General features: G+C 39.8%; 1 protein-coding gene across 1 annotated transcript in view; it reads right to left on the bottom strand.

Annotated features, from left to right (window-relative positions):
- Window positions 1–12,451, bottom strand: part of tnrc6c2 (trinucleotide repeat containing adaptor 6C2) — a 43,466-nt gene extending 31,015 nt beyond the window's left edge. The window contains exons 1-3 of the mRNA XM_068320954.1: window positions 12,072–12,451; window positions 2,479–2,579; window positions 2,142–2,163 (exon numbers count right to left, since the gene is read on the bottom strand). Of these exons, the coding sequence (XP_068177055.1) occupies window positions 2,142–2,163; window positions 2,479–2,541 (85 nt within the window). The 5' untranslated portion in view covers window positions 2,542–2,579; window positions 12,072–12,451. The remainder of the gene's footprint in view (window positions 1–2,141; window positions 2,164–2,478; window positions 2,580–12,071) is intronic.
- Between the last annotated feature and the right edge of the window lie 1,707 nt (window positions 12,452–14,158).

Consider the following 14,158-nt stretch of genomic DNA (forward strand, 5'->3'; position numbering starts at 1 on the left):
TTTTTTGCTTTTATCCGGCCCCAGAACGCCCTGTTACACTTCCGCTTCTTTTTGTCCACCTCTCTCCTTTTTCTCAGTCATGCTCCCTTCATGGGGCCTCTCACAGCCAGGCTTTTCAATATTTCCCTTCAGTCTCAGCGTTTCCTTTTGCTTCTCCTGCCAGTCAACTTGGAACAACCCACAAAACATCACGCATTCTTATTAGGACTGACATTTTTTTGGCTTTAATCTAGATCAATGCATCTCAAATTAAACAACTTTAAAGTGAGTTTTAAATATATTTATTATTGAAATTATAAATATATATGTTTTGTGCAAACAAAGGTGCAAGAAAACCAATTAATTTTTTCTAGTTAACCTCTCACCAAAGTCACTCATTTTACCAAATGCGAATTGGAAGCAAACTAACTTTGTGTATATGCATTTTAAACTTAAGCACTGGATTTGTGTGTGTTGTGCACCCTGCTGTTCTATATAAACACAATGAAGGTATAATGAGGTATCTGTGTTGGACTGCCTCTGAGACAGCAGTGAAGGTGAAAGGGATATCAATATTTATCAGGGCAAGAAAGACTTTTGTGCACGGTCCTCAAAATGAAGGCTTAAAAAGCTGCTAGCAGCTGTTAGCAGCTAACTCAGAGAGGACAATCAACTAAAATATCTTTGGAGAGACACAAGAGTCCAGATAACAGGGAAGGTACAGATCATGACATTCCATGTCATTCCGGTGATTGCAAAGCTTTGCTCTGTTGTGGTATATGTCCCATCTCTTTTGCTCGTGGCCTTCCAACTTGCAATTCAAAACCATATAGCAGAAAGGAATTGTCTCTCCATTATACTGCTCAGTGTAAACAGAAAGGGTGTTGTAGAGAAGAGTTTTTGTTGTGGTACAGTTTCATGATATCTGTGTTAAAAAAAGGGTCCAACCAAGATCAGACAGGTCAGGGTAGAGAAGTATTGGGATGGTACTTAACTAGATGGAGTTCAAGCCCAGCTGTGGTGACCTTTTGTTCAAGCTCAGTAGCTTAGAGCCAGATGGCCATGTTGCTGCTCAGACTGGGGATCAGTTTTAAAAGGTATACCATGGGAACAAGAGAGGGTTGCTGCTCCGCTTGAAATTTGTGCCAGATTATGAAATTAAAAACTTTGAATGTATCCATTGATAAAATCAGTTATACCAGAACGGTAACAATAAAAGTAGTAGATATGAGATAATTAATCTCACTTCAATCTCTCATCATGAATGAATGAATAAAGAATACTTTAATAATCCCAAAGGGAAATTATTTAATCATCTCATGATCTTGAGGGGTTAGCATATTGTTGTATTGGCATTAGGGTGTTGAAAATGAGCAAGCTAATGAAGGGTTGTTAAACGTTATAGATTACGTGTGTTAAAGCAGGCAAACCAATGCAACAAACAACTACGAGATTGGAAAAGACATGTGAGGAAACCGCTAATCGGTGATGTGTAAATACACTAGCTTTGCTGTTTAGGTGTTCATTGATAAAACCAATCCAAAATAATCAGGCCATGATGACAGAAATTCAATGTAAAAAAAAAAAAAGTGACTGATAATTTTCGATCTATTACCTCTACAATTGAAACATCAAGTACAAATTCGTCTCAGTGACCAACTGCGAGAAGCAGGTCCAGCTCTAAGTAAACTCGGTTTTAACATCAGCAGAACACTGAGTGCACTTGAGGACACGTTTTTAAGTCCTATTCACTGTCTACATTTTTGCTGAACTTGACGGCATCCTTTTATCCTCTCCCCTAGTATATGCGCTCACTTCACAGCCTGGTGCTGCAGGCATACTGGGCGTCACTCTGCATGAGAGTCCTCTGTATTCACTATGCTGTGTGTGTGTGTGTGTGTGTGTGTGTGTGTGTGTGTGTGTGTGTGTGTGTGTGTGTGTGTGTGTGTGTGTGTGTGTGTGTGTGTGTGTGTCTGAGAACAATCAAACAGCACAATGAGTCCATCTGGGTAAAAAAAAAATGCTAAATGCATTGCATGTCTAAAAAGCGTGTGCGCCTTTCTGGACCAGCATGTGTAAATTAGAGCAGATTAAATGAATTATCAGTAAACTGGAAAATGAGATAGATGAAAGGGTGTAGTTTATGTCATAATGGTACTCACCTTTGGGTTTCTGATCAGCAGCCTTTAAGAAGAGAAAGAAAATTCACTTTTGAGCCTCATACAGGAAGAACAAGTGCTAGTATAACATGTATTTTCTATTTAATGACAACATGCACTTGTATTGTGCCCTGTATGCATGAAATGAATTGGTGCTGGTTTACATCAACTATTCTGCATATAAATCAGGCAAATCCTGTTTATATTAAGTCAATGATTCAAGTGTACTGTATCCACAGTATTTCAGTACCTACTAACTGTACGTCAGCGATCTAAAAATAGATGAGCATGAGTTTTAATATGTGCGTTGTGTGGACATGTGCCTCATTTTCAACCTCACCTTTTTCTGGATGATGTCAGTTTTGGTCTTTTCTTCTTGTTTTTTCTTTTTCTTTTCTTCCATCAAATGGTTCTCTTTCTTCTGGTGCTAGCTTCTCTCAGCTGTCCAAAGAAAAGAAAAGAGTAATGAATAACACATGAAAAAGAAACACTTTTGATAATTACAACTATAAATCATTTCCCTTCATTTCCTTCACTAATTAACAAGAAATGTAGTTCTTTTAGTTTGATTTATGTTCTAACATGTACATCACGCATCGGTTTTGCTACTTTGTTTACACGAGACTATTGGTGGCATAGGGCTGAAGAAACTATGGTAGATTAGAAGTGAGGTTTACTTTGAAAATATATCAGATTCTAAAAGTTACTGAAAATAAAGAAAGCTATGATTAATTGTGTATCTGTACATAAATAGCAGCCTGCATGTTTCTGGTCAAATTTCTGCACATCTATTACATCCAGACATATTTGAACAGTCTGTGCAAGAAAAAAAAATTAAATTCCAAAAGCAAATGCATACAGTCATGTTTGCCAACATAAGCACACACAGGGTCTATAAACCCTCAGCCTATTCCTTTTGATCCATGTGTAAGTCTGAGCCAAACAGCTCTCAGAGTCTGGAAAACTTTTTCGTAATCATCAGTGAGTCGAACTGGTGAGACAGCCAAGCCAAACTGGCAGGGAAAGTAAGAGCTTTGGTTCAGCCTGTATTTCCTTTCGCTTTGGTTCCTGGACCAGAGAGAACGAACACATGTTTCATCTTCAGTGCAATAAACACAAATCTATAATACAACACCGTATCAAATCAACCCAAGAGAACTCCCCAAAAGTTTCAAATGCATTCAGCATGCACTTGCATGTAAGTCAAACTTTGAACTGTTGTCATTTGCTGGTGGTCCTGTGAAAAAAAAAGTATACCACTAACATGTACAATAAGCCATTGTGCCCTGTATGCATGGTCTGGTAAGACACAAATGTGTTCTTGTTTCTTTGATAATTCTGGTTGTAAGCTATTCATCTATCTTCAATGTAGGCTCACTGAGGAGCACTATACCTGCATTATTACTATTACCTTGATGCAGGTCTCAACATTAAGAGGAATTACATGCAAAAATATGACATTTGGGGAGCATGCATGTGCTTTTTTTTTTTTTTTTTTTTTTACAATAAAGAATAATGTGGATTACACTGAACAACCAAATTTCAAAACCCCAACAACATTGAGGTCTGAGAAAGGTGATGACTATTTGTCACTTCTTTATAACATTTTAAAGACCAAAAGTAAGGGATTAACCCATTAAGAAAATCATTAGCTGATTCTAAAATTTTGATTGTGTACTATTATTTAAATGAAAACAGGATGATACAGGCCCTGGATATGAAGCAAAATTTGAATGGGTGAAGAAAAAAATCACAAGGCACAAAAGACATTAATAAAGCCTGACTTTCACTGTAAACCTGCTGGTACAGGGGTGAGGCTGTCCATCTAAAAGAAAAAAGAGGCTTCAAAGACACTCTGTGATTGTGTGGTAAAATCTCTATAACAATAAGTCATTGCCAGAAAGTAGAGGTAGTCAAAGGTTAGACCGAGACAGCAGGAGAGTGAGAAAATCCTGTTTTTATCCAGGACTGAGTAGCCAAAAATACAGAATATCTGCCAGAAAAAGATATCCCTCAGTTTTTTTTCCTTCTCCAAATGGATTTTTCTCCGTCTCATTCTGTATATTGCTCTCCGATGCTCTCTCTTTCTCAGTATTCACACAGACCAATTTTCGACACCGAGGAGTCTGTGCATCTGTCATTGGGATAGCACCTAATAGAATCTTATGTGCGAATGTGTGTGTGCATTCACATACAATCATGTATCATACATTGAGTTCATGTTGTGCAGTAGTTTATTTTCAGTCATTCTTTTCCAGGACCCAGTATCCATCTACATGATGGAAACACATGGCAGTGAATCCACACCTAAATAACCCTACAGTGACAGAAAGTAGGAAATAAAGAGGATGAAGTGTTGGTACTGGTAAAAATGTTACTGCCTGTAAGCAATTATGGAGATTAAGAGTATGAAGGGAAACTTACTGCAATCTGTCATTAACGGTTACCACCAACAAGTGACAGGGCCTGTCCAGCACACATGACTGTGTCACTGGTAGAGACATCTCAGTTACTGAGAAGATAATAAGCTTTTTCCTAAACTGGTTGGAAGAACAACCACATTATGTTCACAGTCAAATGGACTATCTACTGGTTGAAGTTAATTCAGAGCATGCTCAGTCTCCTGACGAATGAAAATGATGGCAGCTTTAAAGGGGTAGTAGTTTGGTCACCCATCAGAGTTCTGACAATTTTCTTGTGCTTCCAATCTCTTATTCCTAGCTTTCAGTTTGTATTGGCTTGCATTATTCTCCTGCTTTATTAACAGCATGATCCACGCGATGATGTGTTTAAACAACAGATTGTATAAGATCACCACGGTCAACAGTTCAAATGAACCTTCAATCAGAATGAAGATCAGTACCGATGGAAACCCAGCTGAAGTTATTTATTTATATTTATCTGCTTCTCCTCCTCTCTGTGTCTCTCACTTAATGCTGCTGACTCCAGCATCTCCTCACCTCTGACCCTGGGGTGCTTCCATGCTGCCTTTGGCATCAGGTTTAACCTCATTGGCATTATGACAATGCAATTAGGCAAAACATGTCCAGTGTTTAGATGGCTGACCTCCATTATCTCGTGTGTGTCTCCCATCATTTAAGACAAGTCTGTTTACAACCAGTAAGTAAACCACTAAATACATGACGTTCAAGCCAAATTTTATTTGGCAATGACTGTTTCTATTTTCATTTACACTTCAGCAAGCAAGCTGTATCCACATCGGCAGGAGGATTGTCATAATGAACAAATGTGTGCAAAGTTGGAGGAGACTCAGTTTGTCACTGTTCAAGCTGACATCTTTAAAATATAATTAAAGTTATGATTAATATTAACATTATCATAGTAATTAGTAGCATTATTACAATTGAAAATATATATAGTTGTTTCCTACATGTGGTCTCACAGTATCATGGCATACACTGTCATTAACATTGTGAGTAATATTGCCATTATTATAATAATTATTAGCATTGTTACTATTGTTACATTGTACTAATGATACGGGTAGTCCTCAAGATACGAACAACCACTGCGCAGTATCTACTGCGGTTCCCATTTTATAAATCAAATACAGGAATATTTATGTGTGGCCTGTTATTGTTTCTGGTACGTCTTAAGGAATAGTACTATTTACTATTTACAAGTACTTAAGTAATAGTGCTATTTACAGTAGTAAAAACATTTAAATAGCCTCAAATGGCGATTATAAATTGAATTTTAATTAATAACAACTTAAGAACAACTCACCTTACTAACAAGTAGTAATAACAATAATAATAACACCAATTATTATTATTATATAAACAACATAAATGGGATAGCAAGAGCTGAAACAACTCAGTCTTTTTCTTATATTGGATTATCATCATTTTTGCCTTCAGGCTTTATAGTAGTAGTAATAAACAGAATGAAAGCAATGATAAAACCGTCATGTAGCCATAATGTGTAGCTAAAGCATGTTAGCACCACAGATGAAGGATGTGTTAAATCCTCAACGCAAACACGAGTTAACTGGGATGAGCACTCACCCCGGTCACAGAGAACTATTGTGATTCCTTTTAAATAATCGTAATTAAAATAGAAACTCCTAGAACTTTTTTTTTTAAACAAAGGACAATATTTACAACCAGGGACACAGATCAGGAGCATATCTACTTCAGAAAAACCCCTGTGAAGGTTAACAGACAGAAGTAAAAATTACAAGACTTAAAGACAGCCTCTTTGGGGCCTCTCCAAAGCATTTTATGGAGATACTAACTAAATACTAACAAGAGAAACCCAATGAGTGAAATTAGGGAACACGGTAAGAAAATTAAACAGCTATGCAATGCAATATAAATGTAAAACACTTGTTTTCCCCACTTACAATGTAATAGTCCTTTACAGTGACAAAATGGAAATGATCCCAAAAGAAACAGAAGTTGGTCTACAAGTGCGCCCTCGTTATTTGTGGTTAATGCGTTCCAGGGACCAAACGCGAATAACAAATTCCGCAATATATCGCCAAACTATTTATCTCATTATTATTATGAACGCTCCCCATACTGATATTAAACCACCTTCTAGCTGTACTACCTTTTCCCGGTGACGTTTGCAAAAAGAAGTTAGATGTGGTCTTCTTTCAGCAGCCACTTTGTCTGATCATTCTTTCTATGTATTTCAGACATCCAAAGTGGTCCCACACCACTGATTTACTTTCTTTTATGAGGCATAAAGATCAGAGATATCTGTCTCGTTTCTTTTTACTACAGGCGTACAGCAAGTATTACTGAATCTGACAAGCAGTTGGGGAGTAATTTGAGATGTCCATGTAAAATTTTCCCTTTGCTTTTTTTGTAATACAACCAGAAATAAGCAAATGCATATGTATGATAACCTAACATTCTATGTCACAATATACCATGACAACAGTCAGCACTGAAACCCTTCAAGAAACACACATAAAACCAGCCATGTTGAAAATGCAAAGGTAAACGTGATGTCTATGTCATGCTTATCGGTGATGTTTATCTGACGACTGTTTTCCTTCCACTAGGGATGCAGAGGACAGGGAAGTGAGAAGAGAAGCAGAGACAAAGATGAGGGAGAGGGAATGATGGGGGGGGGGGGGACACGGAGGATGGAGGCAAACACGGGGAAACGCTAATTAAGAACACCAGCCGGCAGAGAATCCTTCTGGTCATGGAAGAAAAGAGGAGAGACCATACTGAAAGAGGAAGACAGAACAAATTCTCACATGAGAAACGGAGAAGGAAATCACAGGAACATTGGAGTTGAAAGACAAGCAGACCCAACGAGACATGCAAGGAGGAACGAGACAAACTGGAATATCCACACATCCTAATTGCGAGGGAGGAAAAAGGGGGTGAAGGGGGAAACCAGGCAAAGATGATGGAGTCAGCAGAAGGGAGGAGGAATGAGCTGGAAGACAAAGAAGGAGAAACAAGGAAACAGGGAAATTCAAAAGGGGAAAGTACTGTAAGGGGGGAAAAAAACGCAGCTTCAGTGTTCTAAGTGGGTGTTGAATCATATCAGACACAACACTGATAAAAGAGGGGATGAGGAAAGGAAAGAAGACACTTTCCTCTTAGCATTATAGAAGTAATATGGTCAGGTCATGGCCACAGAACATGTTAAATCCACTCTCAACTAACATTGAGCTCCTCACCAATTCCTGTGGCATTAGTGAAGCCACAAGGCTCGTCTAAGTCAAATTACATGGAGCTTTATCATGAAAAGCCTTAAGACCTAGGGAGAGTTCATCAAAACTTACTGCCACTGCTACTACTCCTCATCTTGCGCTGAATGCCACGGGGATCGGAAGCCCCTTGTAAATCCCACAGCAGACAAGCAGCAATAACAATGTTTTTTGAGGGTGTTTCAATTCCATAGCCACACCAAACGTCACACAGAGTGGTAAGAATTCAGGGCCTACCAGCTTTGCTTTCCGAAAAAAGAAGAACAAGACTTTGCTATTGCTACAAGACTGGACTCGTTCAACAGAAATTTGGGCTTCACAACATATTACTGCTTCAGCATCAACACTGCAATGGTCAGATCGCAAATCCAACAACATCAACAAAGTCTCTAAACTCGCTCTAAAAATCTTTTTTCTGTTTGGTGCAAAAGAATCTGGTTTATGGTACAACACAAGTCCTGTCTCTATAGATTTTGTAATGTCAATGAAATACTGAGACGCACTCGCAGACGCTTTTTTTAAAACTTAGAATCAGTAGTTGAAGGATTGACTCAGGGTGGAAGAGTAGGTGGAGGAGTAGGTGGAGAGCAGTGATGAGGAGGATGCAAGATGGAGAAAAAAAAAAGTCAAGGAATCAGAAAGTGCACAACTCTGGCTTACATTATAAATAACATCTTTGAGGTTTGTTTCCAGAAAATTAGCTCTCGGTGTCTTGGCTGCTTCCTCTGCCAAGTCGATATGAAACTTTAACATGATGGCAGCTCATTAAATAGGAAAACAGCACTATGCACAACAACGGGTAGGCCTCTTTTCTGTCAGCACCAACAGTTAAAGCTTACTGAATTCCAGAAGCTGCTGTCAAAATGAGTGTGTTGGTGTACATGCTGGTCGCTGTTTATGACTGCTTTGTGTTCATGAGACTATGGGGTTGTGTATTTTCTGCATATGCTTGCATATTTTCTGTATTTGTTGAATCTTTGTGCCCGTGTGGCAGCTTACAGGCTCTGATGTGAATCTCTGTTCAGATGTCAGGATAATTTAGAAGGGCTAAGAGCATTAATACAATAGCTATCATGATTAACCTTCAGTAGTACTGCCTTAAACTTTAACAAAAGGCCAGAATTGAGCACCGTGACATAAAGACTGACATTCACTAATGAAGTCTTATGTCATGGCCACAGGGGCCTTGCTTTTAACTATAAAAGAGCATTGCATGCAAAAATACACTTCAGTGTGAACTAATCAAAATTATCAAGTTCACGCACAGATATTTTGCTTGCAATATCTGACAATTAATTTGGGTTGGCTTGGTAATGCTTGGGTTACACAAATTAACTTTGAACAAGGCCTCCTTTGTCAGTCTATTTATTTATCTTACAATATGTAGGGCATTAAGTCTTGTCAACTATGATAATACACTCATGGCAGACCAACATATCGAGGTCTGTTATTTGGATAAATCAAATATCAGATGTTATACTCGCTCTCTATCGAAATATCAACACTACATTGATGGCTTCCTGCTGATGTCAAGATCTTATCGTCAGTGCCGCGCAGTGATAAGGGTTCAGGAAACAGGATTTGTAACAGATTCACAACAAATGCTTACATAAATCTCTTTTGTTTTCTTTATGTTCATCGACATCAACATCAGCAACATAGTTCTCAAAGCGTTGGCAATGCTCTGATACTGTCAAAACATGTGATGAAATGGATTAGGAGCTTATTCACTTGAAATCTGTAGTATCCCTAAAGTGCACATTAAAATGTGAAAATATGTCACAAATCAAACACATTCCCTCACCTGACTCATGGAAGCCAAGGCAAGGTAGGGCATGCATGTGCTATTTAGCCTTAATTAAGGGATTTAGAAGGGCTGTAGGGCCTTAGTCCTTTAACATGATCAGTAAGGCTCACTAATGCTGGTTTGGAGAAGGAAAGGGGGAACATTGTAGCTTGGATGTCCAGCATATTCTTTCTCAGCTTCCATTTGATCACACTTTCCTGCTCTCCAAGTCTCTCTAATTATCCAGCATGAAGCACAGGGAGGGATGGAGGCCCCCACCAAACATCGGCACATTGAACATTCCCCCTGGACCCCTGCCAAGACTCACAGGCTGCAGCTCGCCAGGTTCGGCTTCCCCTCCCCATCCCCATCCCCCCCTGCTTCCATCCCGGCATGGCCCTCCTCTGGTGGGCCTCCTAAGCTCCAACTCCCTCTATTGGCACACATGTTGGACAAGAAGGAGAGGGTTATACAGAACCCTTTTAAACACCCACCCCCCAGCACCCAAAGGACTCTTGAGTTACAACCCTCCTATATCTCTCTAAGGCAAAAGCCCTGAGTATGACATAATAATGGACTAGAGTATAAAAAAACGTCCTGTTACAAAAAAACAAAACAAAACACCTGTTGGCAACCTTGAAACTTTACTTCAAACTATCGGAAAAATAAGTATTGTTTCACCACATGGCAAAAGTGAAATAAGGCGGACTTATTATTTTCTTACTACTTCACCTCTGGGAGCACCCCAACAAAGGACCATTTTGTACCAAAACAGATCGCTCTTAACCCCAGTAAAGAGACTAGGCTTGAATTAAATGGTAACACTGGTGTTTCCTGAGACATTACCTCAGTAAGTGTCGAGCATTTAAAGTAACTTCTCCTCCCTGCTACCAGGCTTCAAACGTCTGTCTTTCCTGCCTCCTCATTGATGCCCCTGCAACATCTTTTCAAAGCTAGGCTGGCTCTACAGCCTGTTGGAAAGATGGGCATGCATATGGAAGGACCATTGACCATAGGTAAGAACATGGATCTGTCTGTGTCTGCAAGCCAGCTGGGATGTCTTGAGCTTACAGCAGGCAGCTTACGACTTGATTAACAACTACGATGCACTAACTGAGTGTCAGAGCTTTGAGCTGGACATGATCCCTCTCTCTCAAACACACACACACACACACACACACGCTTTAACAGTTTCTCCAACAAATGAACAAATTCATGTGAGCTACAACTGCTCTCATACATTTTTCTTTTGATCGCTCACTGGTGTGTGATGACCAAGATGCGACAGAGATGTCAGAGAAGGGAGTACAGAAAATGGGAGTTTGAGACTCAACAGGAAATTATATACTTCAATTGAGACATGCATAAGAAATAATAAAAGCATTACTGCAGTGCATGGAGTCAGGAGGCATTCATGTAGAGTACAATGCAAGGCAAAAGTTCAGTCGTCATCTGGTCCTTGCTATCCAGGCAAAGAGCGGGGACAAGAGTGAAAATGATGGAACATCTAGTGCAAAAAATGAATACGGAATCTACGTTGAAGAATGCACAGTGCGACCTACAATAAAAATATAAGACAGAACTGATACTGGAAAAATATAGAGAACATGCAGCAATAAGAAATACTGTAATACTGTAGTTACATGAAAATCAAGGACAAAAATCAGAACATCATACAAATGAGCCGTCATAAGGTTGAATTCAATCCATAATCAAACTACAGGTAGTACACGTGAGGTACTGGCATACCATCACATTCTATAATACACTAAAAAAGCAGTTTCCTCACTTAAAAACAAACAAACACACACACACACATCACAGCTCATATGCGGTGTGTTCCAGTCAACTCAGCCAATCGTTGCGATGGAAGAAATCAGGATGAAGTTACCAACATTTTTCGTGTTAAGCCCATCTAATAAACACATACCGTGAATGCTATCGACACAACACATGAGAGAACACCGCTGCTCAGCCCGACGAGGATTGTCGCATCGATCCCACACCTATTTCTAATTTGTCGGGGATTTCCTCTGCAAAAATCTTTAACATCTGGTTGCTAGTTTAACAGAATGATTGCCTTTAAAAAAAAATTTAATAGCACGGACACACAACATGGGAGGAAATAGGTACATTTCTAGTAAAATTATATGTTATTCAATAAGCTTTAATCGGATGACGTTTCTTGCGATGCAGCACCAAACTGTGCGGTTGAAAATTCCGATGAAGACGTGAGTTTGTGCAGTGAAAAAACAAACAAACAAACAAACAATTTACTGTTTGTTTTTATTTATGTGACGACGCACCAGGCTTCTGCCCACGTCCCCCCCCCCCCCCATTGCCTACCCCCCCATCGCAAATGAGACCTCGCATTTTCAAAACGCCGATCAGCAAAGACATTCATCAATGCATCCATCACACGAGAAACTGCTTTCATTTGGAAACTTACCTTGCGTTAATCACAGCTTTGGCAGCTTTCTGAGAAAAGTCGGTGCATGGCAAAAAACAAAACAAAAACAAAAACAAAAAAATATGCAGAAAAGCGTTATCCGATCTCTAAAGTTACCCGTAATGCGATGGAGCAGAGATTCAGTTGTAATGTAAAACCAGACTTGGCAGATTAGACGACCGCTGCTAAAGCAGCTCGGTGACAAGATACTGAGGTAAACAGCGGCTATTCAATCAGATACACACACAGCAAGTAGGGTCATTAATGCTTTTAGGCAGATTGGAATAACACGTGAAATTAACACTCACCGAAAACAGTATGTTAAAACGTGGAGGAAAAAAAAAAAGGGGTGAGGGGGACGAAGCACTACTGACAGCAAAACAACCAAAAAAAAACGCACAAGAATGAAAAGACTTAACAGCAGCTAAATCGCAAAAGATAAGCTAACGCTGGCGCAGGTTGCCATCGCCCGTTTGCGAGTTTTTTTTTTGTTTTTTTTTAAATCAAAACCAGAGAAATCGCGACAGTTTCAATTAGAGAAAACTGCACTGAGTTCTTTCGTTTTTTGTTTTTTTTTTGTTGTTGTTTTTTTTTTAAAAAAAAAAAAGCAAACCGAAGACGAGCCAGCCAACTTGTTTTAAAGTGCAAAAAAATGTTTTAGTTTATGTCGTCAGCTAGACGACTAGTCGTGGGGACTGGCTACCGCGAATGTAAAATGAGAAACGAGTCCAGGAAAATACATTCTGTGTGGATCCAGACAGCGGAGCGGGCAGTCATGGTAGGCGTTCACTGAGCTCTAGTTGACAGTGGTCTCGCAGCCATTTTGTTCATACTAACAACTGACTGCAGTCTCCCTTTCCTCCTCCCAGGCAGCAGACAGACCAGGAAGTCGCTCTAGTACGTCACTCACGGCCAATCAAAAATTTAGAAAGTAATTCAGGCCCCGCCCTCTGCCCCGCCCATAACCCCGCCTCTCTTCAAACCTCCGTGCTGCCACAGACGACAGACAGGGTCAAGCTCAGGGGTCGGCAACTCAAAAAAGAGGCAAAAAAATAAGACCAAAAAACCTCAAATCAATTTGTCTGGATCAGAGCTCAAAAAATAAGCTTTATATGAAGGCATCAAAGGCTGTAAGTGTACTGTATATTAGCTGTATATGATCAAATGTAGGACACAAATACTTAATGAGGTTCATGATTAAATGTTTATTTTCCATGCAGCCCTTCCAGGAGAGAATGATGCCACGTAACTACTCTGTTATATTATATTTGATGTTTTAAGTTTAAATATGTAGTGAGTGTGTGCATGGTAGTCTGTCTTTGTGTGCGTCTCCGCGGTGCACTGGCATCGTGCACTGGCGTCGTACCCGGAGTGTCCCCCACCTCACGCCCTATGCCAGCTGTGATAGGCTCCAGCTCCCCGTGACCCGCTACGGCGGATAGAGTGGCAGAAAATGAATGAATGAGTGAATGTATATACTAATATATTATGTTTTGTTGCATTGATGACCTTGTTCTATCTGCTCCCAAATGCAGCTCACATATCAACGATAGCTCCCTGTAAATAATCACTGTGGAGTGTGTGATCGTGATGGACGTCTCTGGTGAATACAGTCAGCTTGTACTCCAATGACAAAACAGCTATCAGCATTTGCAGTGCAGTGTTTCCCCGCTCCTTGAGACTTTAATTGAGCATGATTAGGTGACGTGTTCTAAACAAGCAACAAAGCGACGCGAAACCTCACCGCTTGACAGGCAGGCGATCCGAATATTCACAGTCAACTTCATCTAGCAATTCCGGGAAGTGACGATGATTTAATGCTTTTGCAATTCTCTCTTGTTTACCATCTGAATGACAAGGTTCAACACCTTCATACACTCCAGCGGGAATGTTTGTGCACATCGTGATTCTTGATGCGAGATGCAGTGAAATGCAAGCAGGTTTCGGATCCAACGTTTCTTTAGCAAAGTCACAAACACGTTTTTTTGGGTGCCCCATCTGCAGCCACTGAAATCAGGTGGTTGGTGTTTATTCCTTTGTCATTTAAACACTTCAGCACAGCCTCACAGATGTCATCCCTCTGAACC

The sequence above is a fragment of the Antennarius striatus genome, chromosome 8 (assembly GCF_040054535.1).
Source record: "Antennarius striatus isolate MH-2024 chromosome 8, ASM4005453v1, whole genome shotgun sequence".
Lineage (NCBI taxonomy): Eukaryota > Metazoa > Chordata > Actinopteri > Lophiiformes > Antennariidae > Antennarius > Antennarius striatus.